The sequence below is a fragment of the Gadus macrocephalus genome, chromosome 4 (assembly GCF_031168955.1).
Source record: "Gadus macrocephalus chromosome 4, ASM3116895v1".
In the NCBI taxonomy this organism is placed as follows: Eukaryota; Metazoa; Chordata; class Actinopteri; order Gadiformes; family Gadidae; genus Gadus; species Gadus macrocephalus.
Window position 1 is genome coordinate 12,901,512 of NC_082385.1, and position 14,387 is coordinate 12,915,898.

The 14,387-nt window shown below is 44.9% G+C and overlaps 1 protein-coding gene across 12 annotated transcripts in view; it reads right to left on the bottom strand.

The window, feature by feature from the left end:
* mast4 (microtubule associated serine/threonine kinase family member 4) overlaps positions 1 to 14,387 on the bottom strand; it is a 69,781-nt gene that overhangs the window by 26,961 nt on the left and 28,433 nt on the right. For 4 of the 12 annotated variants that reach the window (XM_060050349.1, XM_060050354.1, XM_060050348.1 and 1 more), the window contains 4 exons: positions 11,658 to 11,738; positions 1,683 to 1,771; positions 929 to 998; positions 525 to 545 (listed from right to left, as the gene is read on the bottom strand). In XM_060050349.1, coding sequence (XP_059906332.1) covers positions 525 to 545; positions 929 to 998; positions 1,683 to 1,771; positions 11,658 to 11,738 — 261 coding nt within the window. Of the gene's footprint in view, positions 1 to 524; positions 546 to 928; positions 999 to 1,682; positions 1,772 to 6,818; positions 10,471 to 11,657; positions 11,739 to 12,858; positions 13,231 to 14,387 lie in introns of those variants that run through there. The other 8 variants (XM_060050353.1, XM_060050359.1, XM_060050351.1 and 5 more) reach the window with 6 other exon arrangements.

Consider the following 14,387-nt stretch of genomic DNA (forward strand, 5'->3'; position numbering starts at 1 on the left):
GCTCATCAGACTAATTAAGGGTCTGCTCCTTTGATGTACCAGGGCACTGGTGGCAGACTTGTTAATTAGTGTTATGAGGGACAGCTGTGTTGGTCCTACGATGACGGCACTGTGAAAAGGAGCTGCCATAGCGCCAGGTATGGACGTCCCCATTAAAGACGCTTCCATTTCATGTAGGCTTAGCCGTCTACAATCATAGGACTAGAGTTATAATAACATAACTATCGTTCTTTCTTTAAAGAACCATCACTCCCCAAATATTATGGGTCACACATAACTTAATAACGTGATGTACTTGATAAAAAAAAAAACATCCATCCATCACTGTAGCTCAGGACTAATTCAATCCTGGCCAATGAAATCTGAGGTACAGTGATCAACACATTGATTGGATGGCATGGTAGAACAGTTAAACATGTTGTATATCACCACGACAATGGGGTTCAAAATGAGTGCCATCACGGGGGCGGGGGGGGGATGCGATGTACGGGGGGTTTATGGATGGTAACCTAGCGTGGGTTTACCTGTCTGCTCTGTGGAAATGACTGTAGTTCGTCATGAAGATAAAGGAAACAGAAAAGTAAATAGAGCATAAAGACTATGTAGGAAATAAAGAGGTTTTAATTAGTAAAGAACAGATAGTATTTATTTGTCGGGGAGTGGGGGGCTCTTTTTCAGTCCCACACTGGAGTGTTTGTAGCTATGTTGTAGCATCAAGGTTTTTTTGGAATTTGACCGCCGCAGAAACTTTAGAGGTTTATTTTAAACACACACAGAGCGGTTGATTTAAAAATAGATTTGAAGTGTGGAACGACCGATGAAACATAAGCCAATTCCAGAACATTCAATGCTTTAAGATTTTTTATAGATACATTTTTACTCTATCTGTTGCACTTTTCCAGACCATAATATGCAGGAGAGTTCTTACCTTCGGGCGAAGGAAAAGTGAGCAGAGGCACTGGGAGAGAAGTTCCTTGGACTGTCTTGAGGGCTCGACCCTAAGAGGAGGGATAATATTTCATGCAAACATATTACCACCCAATACAGTATGGTTCATTCAGAAGTCTACTAACTCAGTTTTATTAATCAGGGCCAACTTATGAAAATGAATAAATCCCTATATAATATACTTCGATTTGTCAGTCATTCATAAAAACATAACAAAAAGTTAATTAATAACGGTTGGTTAATTAAATAAATAATTTAAAATTACAAGGTACAAATTATTCAAAACATTGTTTTTTAATCATGAATCTCTTTTATTCAAAGCAGCTTAAAGTGAAATCAGATACATTTCATCAAGGAGCAGTTAGCTTATCTTCTTGAAGCTTTAGAATGTCTAAAAGGTTGATTGCAGTTACTGGGCATCAAACACGCAACCTTTCGTCTGCCAATCGAACCGGACAAGCCACACTAGACACCGGACACTCAATATGATATAACATGAAGATAATGGGAATAAATACCTTCATCCATGGGGAGCATTGTTGGAGTGTGCATGGGTGTGTGAGTGTCTGTGTCCTTGTGCTTATATGTTTGGCATTATGTTTAGTATTCACTTTTTATTATGTTTGTGTTGTTTGTAAGAAAGCCCTCGAAAATGAGACGGTACGTCTCAAGGGGCTATCCTTGAAATAAAGAATAAGCCAGTCAGCCAGTCAGTCAGTGTGTGCGGTTCCTACCTGTGAGTGATGAGAGAGGGGAGTGTGGTCGGGGTAACGCTGACGACTGCCCACTTCCTATCAGGCTCTTCCTGTTGCTGGTTCGGCAGCTGTCCACACCAAACACAGACGTAAACAAATCAGACACAGTGCTCCACCTCAAGTGCTCTTCTGTCCAGATACATATTATCCTCCCCCCCCCCCCCCCCCCCTATCAGCACAAAATGGATAAAGCGAGGTTTCCAGGGAGACACAGAACCAGGAATAATAATAAAGTTCCTGTAGAGGCTAAAACCACAAAGGCCAGAGAGCACGTATTTTCGCCTCATATTTGTAGTGCCACCCAAAAAATAATTACAATCATATTGTTGTTCTGGGAGAAACACGTAGGGAACATAGAAATGTAAAGCAGGCTGTTTTCAGCCCCGACGTGGCCGTGTGCTTTGGGCTGGAAGGAAACAATATCTTCTACACCGAGCCAGAGGAATCCAACACAACACCATTAATGATTATAGTAAAAACAACACCCACAGTACGTTGTGTGTGCGCGCGCGTGTGTGCGTGTGTCTTGACATTTCATAATGAGTTATTTGTTGGGTGTGTGTACTGAGCATCACAGCAGATGAGGTTTGGATGCAAAACACGAGATCTGATTCAACCTAGTTCCCACCAAGGTCTCTCTCTTGGCTGGTTCCCCTCTTAAAGGAGCGGTACGAGTTCCTAGATGTCTTCATATTGAACGGCTCCCCACCGTCATAGGAGAGGTTAGAGTCCCTCGATGTCTTTATATTGAACGGCTCCATACCGTCATAGGAGAGGTTAGAGTCCCTCGATGTCTTCATATTGAACGGCTCCATACCGTTATAGGAGAGGTTAGAGTCCCTCGATGTCTTCATATTGAACGGCTCCATACCGTTATAGGAGAGGTTAGAGTCCCTCGATGTCTTCATACTGGATGGCTCCATACCGTCATAGGAGAGGTTAGAGTCCCTCGATGTCTTTATATTGAACGGCTCCATACCGTCATAGGAGAGGTTAGAGTCCCTCGATGTCTTCATATTGAACGGCTCCATACCGTTATAGGAGAGGTTAGAGTCCCTCGATGTCTTCATACTGGATGGCTCCATACCGTTATAGGAGAGGTTAGAGTCCCTAGATGTCTTCATACTGGATGGCTCCCTTCCATTCGCTCCCGGTTCATGGTGCACATACCAATGAGTGTTTTGTTTCTTTTGTTCTTCGGTGAACCAAAAAGAGAAACAGTACGTTTGTGTCACGCTGGATTTGGCAATAGAGAAACACCCAGCTGGTGTGATGATCAAACCAAGTTAAAATCGGCGTGACAGTCACTGGCACCGCCGTGGTGTGAAACGGCGTTTCAGAATCAGAGTACAGCGCGAGACGTTCGGCACACTCCGTTTTTTTTTTAATTAGGTGACCTCTCAAAAAGGGTGTGCGCCCCACTTTGTTATTTGCGTTTGACCTTAAGCGAGATCTCCCAGGTTTGCTCTAGATCCAAGGTGGTCCAGGCCGAGCAGCAGCAGGGTGTGCAGCGATAGGTCAACGGCAAGGTCAAAGATAGATCATGAATCACCAGAGCGAGAGAGGAGATTTTTTGCGGTTAATCTTGTATTTTTTTGCCTCTGAAATATAGCAGAATGGTTGTTTGTTCGCAATATGTCACAGGAAAAATGCTTAAAAGACTTAAATAGGGCTTTTGACTTAAGCCATTAGTATGGTGGGAAGATGCATAATTGTATCACGGTGCAGAGAGGTAGAGGTAGAGAAATAGAGAGAAAGAGAGAGCCATGTTCAGGTGACAAACTGTGCTCAGATTCTCTAATACATTGCTAAAAGACAAGTATGCACACATATGCATCCCAACAGTTCACACTTCTAAAATGACATATGCCTTCATCTTTCTAAGGCAAAGCTAAACAACCACAAGACAAAAAGAAAGGTAACATTTTACATTAAGGGTACATTAAGGAACCATGAATCAACATTAATTCATTTTTATATTGCTTGAGGGTTATGGGGAGTCATCAAAGCATTTATAAATGAATACCTTACATAAAGACCACTACCCTAGGTAACATGAACACCATTTGTCCATTATTTCTAGACCCTTAGTTCACTGTCAATTAACCGTTAGTTAATACTTACACCGCATTAATTAGTGTTATTTAACCTCCACTGAATGCACCCTTATTGTAAAGTGAAATCATGCAAGGACTGCGGAGCCTTTCGAGGATTACCTCAGACATGACGAGCAGCCAGGGAGCGAAGCCCCCACCGGATGTACACAGAGCCCCATTGACTATTCATTAGAGGTGATCAGGAGGTCGACTTCATATACCTTCAGTGACTTGCGACGCCTCACTGCCCCATGATACAGAGAAGAGGAGCAGCAGAGAACAGAATGTTTTGAAGATGGATTCAGGAGGATATTTGACTTTTTTTTTGCATTGCCATGATTTTTGTAAAAGTAATAAATAAATGACATAAATGAACTGTTCTGTTCAGTCACATTTTAACATAAAGTAGTTGCATTGCTAATCGCCAAAGTTGGAAGTCCAATCCCTGTACAAAAGACAAAAATGCCAAGAGCCTTATGCAACTCAGTTGATCGGTTTCGGATCGATGAAACGTAGCAACAGAGCTAATCTCATGCCACAGGTACTTAGATTTCACAAAACATACACCTCGAAAAGCAGCCAGCAAATAACACCAAGGGTAGACAGGTGCCCAGTCAAACAGGATCAGATTTAATATACTCTATTTATACCTCCTCACTGGATTACATCCAGACCCCCCGAAACACACACACACACACACACACACACACACACACACACACACACACACACACACACACACACACACACACACACACACACACACACACACACACACACACACACACACACACACACACACACACACTTGGGATTGGTCATCACAGCGTCACATTGCAATGACGCCTCCATTTTGGAAGCATAGGAGCATTCAAATCTCTGTTATTATTATTTTTGTTTTAATGTTGTTTTCGTAATTGGTTATTTATCTTGCAAGTATTTGTCGATAAGGGAAGACAGTTGTTTTTTAAACTTCCACAGCGTTTGTCATGTAAGACGTGGCAAAAAATGTTTAAATTTGCCTAGCGTACGGTATATTTATGTTGGCTAAAGACTACAACTCTCTTGAGACCTCTCAATATGGCGGAGCATCGCCAACAAACAACAAAATCCATGCAGCATTCTTATGGATTCAAAACACTGTGGCCTTGACTTGAATACAAAAATACCTTTCATTACACAGCGCTTAAAGGCCACTTCCAAAGGAACCACATTCCACAGAATAGACACCAAGCAGAGACTTTTGGAACAGAACTTAAACACAAAAGACGCAAATACTGTGGATTGTGTGTGGATGATGGCTGTTGTACATTGTGCACAGGTTAAACCACACATCAGCCCACACCCCCAAACACCCACACAGAGATCTCCTACCCTGCTCTGTATTGTTATCATCTCACCCTGTGTCCATGGGCTATAGGAACCCTATAAAAGCCCCCTAGGTGACGTGTAGCAACCGACAGTGTTGTTACACTGACCAATCAACAGCTTATGATGTGCTGGCTTGTACATGCATTTTCAAACGAATCATTGGATTTTTTGTTGCCACATTGGACTCAATGGTTGAAGTACTGAAAATCACAAATCAACACATAAATACAGCAACCTAGGGTAACAAAAATGTTGTTTGGCCAAATCTCAAATGAGAATCACAGTGGCACTTTCAAAGACACCAACGTCTCCCCATAATGACGAACCATTTCACTATGAATTACTGAACAATAACCACAGAACCATTTGGTCATTGTTCATTATGATGGGACGTGTTCCCGCGCCATAGGCTGAGCTCTGAGCCGACAGCAGCTCAGCCAGTGTAGGTGCTGATGTGAGGGAAGGGATCGTCTCACACAGCTTAAGGCCGATGAAGGAGCCGCGGGCGGAGATGATAAGGCAGAGGAAAGTAGGCCATGTTGTACTGCGGACATGTGAGACTCCTGCTTTAAATAATCTTTTAGAAAAGGACTGTTTTAAACCAGATAACACAATAGCACAGGTGATTAAGGACTGTCGTGTTCTGTTAGTGCATTATTTAGCAAAAACAAAACAAATGCATTCATTCATTTCCCACTATTTAGAGACTGAAGATTTTGAAGAGTGACTATGTTAAATTAAAATGTGTGAAAGTTAAAGGGCTTTGCATTGATTCTGTTCTGAATTCATCAACCTTCCTTGTGTCCTCCCCGTGGGAAAGCGAGGCGAGCATTTCTTCATCATTGCTTAACCTTCCAGAGTATTGGTTTGAGAGGTTTAAGGTCGCATGACAAGGAACGACATAGCATTACTAAGCGTATTATGAAAATGGTCCCACACCCCATTAAGTTAATCTTCTTCCTTTAAATCTATTCTAGATTCTCTCACTCTCACTCAAGAGGTTTGGAAGGAAAATATTTTTTGTATTTAACTGAGACCCATTATGTATATACAATCATTGCATTACATTTATTATCTATTAAAGTGCTTCACCTGAAAGCAGATAACTTTTAACAACTCATCCTTCATAGAGATCTTTTCAATGTCTTAAGAAAATGAATCACTTCATAACTGTGGGTTACCAAACAGATCCACTAATGGTACATAATGTCCTAAAAAGACTCGATGTATGCTAAGCTCTTTTGTACGAAAAAATAGGTCAGGCCATGGATTAAAATAATGTGCAGTGAGCAGCACTGTAAACAGTATCCACTGATCATGAAAGCATTTAATAAACCAGTTCAGCAACACTACTCTTGAATCCAAGAACACTCATCATTTCTGGAACACGGTCCCCGGTAAAAAAAACAAATCATCACGCATCGTCTGATATCAGAAATATGATGATATGAACATCCATTACTGCTGCAGACTTATTGTTCATCTTGTAGAAAATGGATAGAAACAACCGTTTTTCCCACCCGTCTTAAAACACACAAATTTGAACCGTCTGCATGGAGTACGCCCCAGCCCCTCTGACCCAGCCGTCCCAGCCGAGGAGCGGACCGGAGACCACCCCCCCCAGGGAGGTCGCCCTCCTCCAGGTTACCTCTTGGAGCGCCGCAGCCTCGCGCCGCTGAAGAACTGGGGCATGTTGAAGTTGGACAGCAGCGTCCACAAACCGGGGTCGGACATCGCCTGGTCTGTGTCGTCACGGTGACCGCGGGACGACAGAGTCAGACTCCCGAGAGGTCCTGACGGACCGGGTGTGGGGAAGTCCGCCGCGGGGCTCCTTGGGGGGGGGGGGCTGGTCAGGTCCCGCCAGACACGGGGAGGAGGACGACGCCTCTGCTCGGGATGGGACGGGGTCGGCGCGGGACGGGGTCTGCGGCCGGATGCGGCATGGACCCATTCAAGAATAAAACCAGCAGGGAAGAGGGCGCTCCGTCCTCTGCTCTCCCCCGTCGTCCTCGCTTCAGAGGGAAAAAGTAAATCCGTGGAGGAGGGGTCTCGGCGAAGCGCGCGGCCGACGTGAGCGAGCCGTCTCCGGTGTTGCTGGGGATAGGAGCCCCCTCCTCTAGCTCCTCGCGCCGTGTTGCCGTCCCGCGGGACTGAAGTCCCAAACTCTTTTGACATCGCGGCTACCTCTGCTGCCCCACATGCTCTGTATCATGTAACAGGCATCTTCCATTTCACATCCAGGGAGGGGGGGACGGTGAGTCAGAATGCTGCTGCATCATCAGCAGACACAGCCTTCCTACAGTCTGGCCCCCCTGACAACGCTAAGGTCTGGCGTATTAAGCAGCTCTTATATTTGAAATGGGCTTTTCCATGAGTCGGTCCAGAGAGGAGTGTGTGAGTGAGTGTGTGTGTGTGTGAATAAGCTTTGACACAGAATCGCAGATGCATTGCAAAATAAAACAACTGTAATAGCGCGCGTGTGTGTGTGTGTGTGTGTGTGTGTGTGTGTGTGTGTGTGTGTGTGTGTGTGTGTGTGTGTGTGTGTGTGTGTGTGTGTGTGTGTGTGTGTGTGTGTGTGTGTGTGTGTGTGTGTGTGTGTGTGTGTGAGAATAAGTTATGATGACACAGAAGTATTGCAAAATACTCCAAGAGTAATATCTTAGACATGTGTGTGTGTGTGTGAATAAGTTATGACACAGAATCACAGATGTATTGCAAAATAAATCAATGTAATATCTTAGAGTGAGTGAGTGTGAGTGAGTGTGTGTGTGTACCATTCACACCAGACAATGTATTGAAAACCCAACAAACCTCGACTGATGAGCCTAACAAGGCACTATACTCGCCCAGTGAAACGGTGACAATAGTGGAAACCCCACAAAGTTGGCCCATCGATCGCATGCTTTGAATACGCCAAACAGAAGAAGAAGAGACAGCATGTTCATCGTTGTTTAGGCTGGCGTCTGGGGAGCCAGAGGAGCACTGTGATGATAAAACAGGATGGGTCGTAGCTAGATAAGTGGTCAACTTGTAAAGTTTTTACAAGGGCCATGTTGGGGCTGGGGGGCACAGCCAGTCCACACCATCAGGGAGGAGAAGGAGCCCTACATGTACGGTTAATAAAACTATTCTATTGCAGACTGTCTCCGCAACAACTCTTCAAGCTGAATTTTTCGAATACATTTTGTGGGGGTCTGCACTTACACTACACACGCTACCAATACATGACGAAATCAATTCAGGACACAACGTTGTGTCAATGTTGCAGACAAACGGTGCAATGTTACAATTTTTATCCTAGAATAGGACTGATTGAAACAATTGCGATAAGTTAACCAGCTGCTCCTGATGCAGCAAGACCAGACCTCCTGAAACGGTACACCAGCAAAACAACCCTGACACCCACATGTTCCACTACCATCTCAGCCAAGACTATAAAATATAATTAACAAGCATGTCAGGGCACACGGCCTGCTTCCATATCAGGATGTCCACCAAGCTCTCTCCATCGGACTCATCCCTCTGCAACGGCGGAGAGGACTCTAAATAATATAGACCCTGAACCGGTCACAGCTTTTCTTATTTTAAGACCTTTCCACCTCAAAACGGATGAATTAATAAATGACAGAAGCATGACCTTGACTGTATAAATTATAACTGCTCCACTTTTCGCCGGATCATAATCTTCACATCTTCTTCTTCCTATATTCACCAGCAGAGGGAAACGGTTTTGTTGTTTTCAGTGAAATCTAGGTTGGCTGCCTTTTGGGCACAATTTGTGACATCACATCTGTGGAACCGATCTGGGTCCAGTACAAATGGACGCAAATTGAAGATTGCGATCTGGTGATCTGAAAGGATGAGGGGACAATAATAGACGACTAGGCGTTAGTTATAGAAGACGGATTCAATGTAGACAACCAAATGTGGACTCCCTCCATGCATTTATACTTGTTAATGTATGCTAGGTATAACAAGGTATAGAGGAAAATATTCATTAAACTAATTAGATGATAGTAAATATGGCTTTAAACCAGAGAGATTATGTGACGGGACAGCTTTGCATCAGGACTATTCATATGAACCCTATAGAATACATTAAAGAAAATACCCATCCATCCATCCCTCCTTCCATCCATTTCAAATGTATAGGTACTTGATATGCTGGCATTTGACATAGGATACTTAGTGCGTACCAAACCGAGTAAGGCTGGAGTTGCGATATTTCATCAACTATTAATGATCAAACTGGAGTGTAACCCTATTAGTTTTTTTAATTATTTTTGTACATAATGAGGATACAAACCTTTAACCACGGATGCATTCACAAATCTTTTAATAAGAAGGTATGAATTAAAATGAACAGTGCCCACGTATCGAATCTGAAGGCATTAATTCAGTCATGCAGTCATTTACCACTATACCACTACAAATTAAAAAAAAAAATCCTCGAAAACATCTTCTCCGGCAAAGAACGCAGCTTTTGCATAAAGTGCATATGCTAACGCAAAAATACTATTTTCTTTTAAGTAGATACATATTCCTAGTGTCTGTTTTATTCCATCAAGATAAAGTACCGTGAGGCTTGAGATAAGAAACCCTGTGCTTCTTCCCAAGTAATCCATCATGGCCAAGTACACTGTCCAAACAACTGGAAACTAAAGTCATTCTCACAGATTGCCAAAAAGGTGAAGAGTACTGTACCGCTTTGCTTCTAAAAATACTGAAGGGACCTTTTGCTCCGCGGTCCGCAACGATAGCCCCATAGCTGCATCATCACCCTCACAGTGTCTGCTTCTTAGAAGTCATGATGCAGATGCATTGCAAAATGAAACTAGTGTAATAGCTCAGACAGGCAGGAACCCACCTGGATCGGACAGACGGGTACAGCAGCAAGTAATTGACCTGAAGTTGTCGCATCATTCTAATACAATGCCCACACACACACACACACACACACACACACACACACACACACACACACACACACACACACACACACACACACACACACACACACACACACACACACACACACACACACACACACACACACACACGTTCAAGGTCACAGAGTAAGCCATTTGGCTGGTGAAAGTGTGTGTTAACAGCATGGGAAAACTGCAAAACAAGCACCAAGGACTTAAGAGCAATGCAAAAGATAGCTGCATGTGCTACAAAGAAAGTACCGGTAAGTGAAAAAAACACTGCAAGGGTACAGAACAACAGGAACCAGGAATGACACACTGAATTGTGCAGTTACATCTGCTTCGACCACGGCCAGGGAACAATGTGACCAGTCCAATGGCGAAAATCAGTGAAAAAGAATGTGATGAAAGAAATCTCCGACAATGGAAATGCTTGGTTGCACCAAAGATTGACCAAAATCCTAAATCTGAAATTGGGCCTGAAAAAATGTCTCAGATCAGGTCAACATAAGACTAATTATTACAAATCATGTATTAAGAGAGGACATTTCTTTTAGCAGATCGATCATAGATAATAAATACATGAATAAATACATGCCATTTGGCAACACTTTCATCCAAAGCACATAATCATGTTCTTATGGATTGCCCGTGGATCATGGGGCCCCTCCCCCCATGTTCTTCACGCCATGCTGTAACAGTGGAGCCAAACAGGACAACGTGACTCTGTGACACAACGTGATTCACCCATGGGGGGGAATTAGCGGGAACATCCCACTCCGCAGTAGCGGGTGGATTCAGTCATCCAGCTCTTTCACAAGAGCTCCCACCGCGTCACGCGTCATGTAGCGACGGCGAAAGCCATGAAATTAAGAACCGCGTCCCCCCAATTATACATCAGCCCTCGTTAAGACACGGCAGATAACGAGGAGCAGACGTAAGACCATTTATTTCTGATGGACTTTTAATTAAATCAAGTCCATTTTATCCTCTGCGTATTCAAACAGATTTGGAGAGCATTGGCCACTTTGATGTGTTTGAAATCCTACTTAACACATGAAAGAGGAGCGTAAACCCAAATCACAGATGGGGGTTGGGTGGTGTGTGTGTGTGTGTGTGTGTGTGTGTGTGTGTGTGTGTGTGTGTGTGTGTGTGTGTGTGTGTGTGTGTGTGTGTGTGTGTGTGTGTGTGTGTGTGTGTGTGTGTGTGTGTGTGTTGGGGGGGGGGGGGCAGAGGATTATATAAGCCTCAGTATGTCCTCTTTCCTCCAAACTCAATTTCAATGCCAACAACCAATCCGGGGACGATCACAGCTACAGCAAATAAAAAAAATAAATGGAAGGATTCCACCGAAGTGGTTGACTTTATTTTTTCCAGAACAGACAAATTATAGACCAACACATCAAGCAAAACAAACCCATTATCTGCCAGCTGTACCTCTCCCACAACCCAGGAGCACTTCACGCACACACAAAACAGAGCAGGTGGACGACAACACTTTGATCAACAACGAACCCCCCCACCCCCCCCCCTCACCGGAGGGCTTGTCGTGGGCTTACCTCCAGAAGTGGAACGCGTGGAGGGGACTGCACGGGCTGCAGGGGCTAGTGGGGGTGGGGCTCAAGCTCCGGGGAGTCAGGCTGGAAGTTAAACGGTAAAGTGCTGGTAAATAGCCATCTCTTTACATATGGCGTACACAGACCGTACGCCCGACCACCGCGTGCAGAAGGCTGGGCAGGATCAGGGCTGTTTCTGTCTACTACAGCAGGGTTGTTTCGTGTAGAGGATCGGCTGAAAGACTTTCTAATGATTCATCAATCGATATATCGATTGATGAATCGCTGAAAGGTCGTCCGTACACACGGCCCACTTCAAACTGAAAGTACGATTCTAAATGCATTTGAATGATCGCTTTGCTTTTTTTTCATCAATTTCAATTCTCCTTGTGTGAAAACATCAACAACTTTCAATGGATTTGGTTTCTATTGTTTAAGCTGAGTCTGCTCTGAATTTTTTTAATTATTCAAACATAAAAAACGATAATGAGAACCATAACAAAATCTCCATGATCGGACACAAATGAATTCATTAGAATACATTTCAGTCGTCACGGTTACCCCGTATTGTAATCAACATACAGACATGAGGCTTCTCCTTCTACGGGCCACGGACTAATACTTGTTTATGCCTGAAATAAAAACAGGCTAAATAAACTAAAAACTAGTTCTAAACAGAGGCCTGCGTCGCCATTCGTGTGCCAAACAATCCGGGCAAAGGGTATTCCACAGCAGAGGAGCTTTAATGCGTTGTGGAACACGTTTCATGTGCGTGCCTGCTGTCAGCCGCTACCAAAACAAACATGTCAGTCATGCATCTGCTGCATGCATTTCCATATAAGCAGATAATCATCTCGGCTCGCTCTTCTATCTTTATCTAGTATTCACATTTTTTGTAAACATACACACACACACAAACGAATGCGATCATGCATAATGGACACTGTCATCCCAGTCTTGGGAGTCAGGGTACAAAGGATTCCTAAAAACATAAAGACTTCCCTCCGCTAGAAAGGGATGCTACGGCTAATGCTAACACTGCACTGAGCTCTGAGGATGGGAGAAATGAAAACAGCAGAGGGACAGAGAGAGAGAGAGAGAGACGGAGAGAGAGAGGAGAGATGCTACCGCAGAGGATTCACCGTTCAACACCACCTGCTTCCCATTAAGAGAGAGAGAGAGAGAGACAAACACAAATACTCACTCCAGCGTCAGCCCTGGGATTCTCAGCCTCTCACGCTGGGCTTTCATGGCTTCACTGCGCTGTTGGTTTCCCCCGCCGCAGACATGCTATACGTCTCAGTCTATCCGCCGCTGACAAAGAGCCCAGCCCAGCCACCACAGAGCACTGAGGCATGCACGTCTCTCTCTCTCTCTCTCTCTCTCTCTCTCTCTCTCTCTCTCTCTCTCTCTCTCTCTCTCTCTCTCTCTCTCTCTCTCTCTCTCTCTCTCTCTCTCTCTCTCTCTCTCTCTCTCTCTCTCTCTCTCTCTCTCTCTCTCTCTCTCTCTCTCTCTCTCTCTCTCTCTCTCTCCCTCTCCCTCTCCCTCTCTCTCTCCCTCTCCCTCTCTCTCCCTCTCTCCCTCCCTCCCTCCCTCCCCCCCCCCCCCCCCCCCCCCCACCAGCAGAAAGAAATGGGAGGAGAGGATAAAGGGGGGAGGAGGAGGAATAGCAAGATGGGGGGGGGGGCTCTTGTTTTGGTCCTTTGAGCGTACCACCTTGGGGCTGTCAGATGAGATTGTCGGTTGCCCGCAGAGTGCGAAAGAGAGAAAAAGACAGACAAGTGAAAGAGAGAGAGACACAGACAGAGACTCACAGACAGACAGACAGACAGACAGACAGACAGACAGACAGACAGACAGACAGACAGAGACTGGCAGACTGACAGACAGACAATGACCCGAGAGAGACAGAGACAGGACCACAGTGTTCCCCCCTCATTCCCCAACACGTGCCCCCCAGCCTGCTTTATAAACACATGCTGCATGTGTCATTCATCCCAACCCACCCCTCGTCTCCAGGCTGCTGATTGGCTACCGGTGGGAGTGTGGCGCGCTAGAATTAATGCATTGGATCCTTCATCTCACCCTGTCATTCCCGCCGTTGTCACCTTGACGGATCGCTAGCGTGAGCTCAGTGATGCCGCTGTTACTACGGAGATGATGTCATCGCAAAGGGTAAAAAAAATTAAATCATAATGCGCCACAGCACCTGTCACACACACACACACACACACACACACACACACACACACACACACACACACACACACACACACACACACACACACACACACACACACACACACACACACACACACACACACACACACACACACAGGGCTGATTCCTCTGCGTGTGTGTCCTCCTTCAATCAATAGCCACGTCTCAGCGGAGCAATGCAGATCTTTGCGTAATTCCACTGAGTTTGAACACCGACGGTGTCTGCTGTTCTTTTAACTGGATCAAACTGGAACCAACACCAAAAAGGGGACGTGTATACTGTGTGTTTTGGTGCAGTTAAAAAGAGGGCGTTGCCACGCAGAGCCGAAGGGCTTCATGACGTCGCTCACGGAGCCCGGGGCCACACCCCCCCATGCAGCACGGTCCGCGACCACACCGGACACCTCCACTCAAGGAAAGCACTATGTCTACTACCGCTGTTCTGACAAACTACTGGGCACAAACAAAGAATCAATGGTCAATCTCATCTGAAGTCACTGCCGAATTAAGATA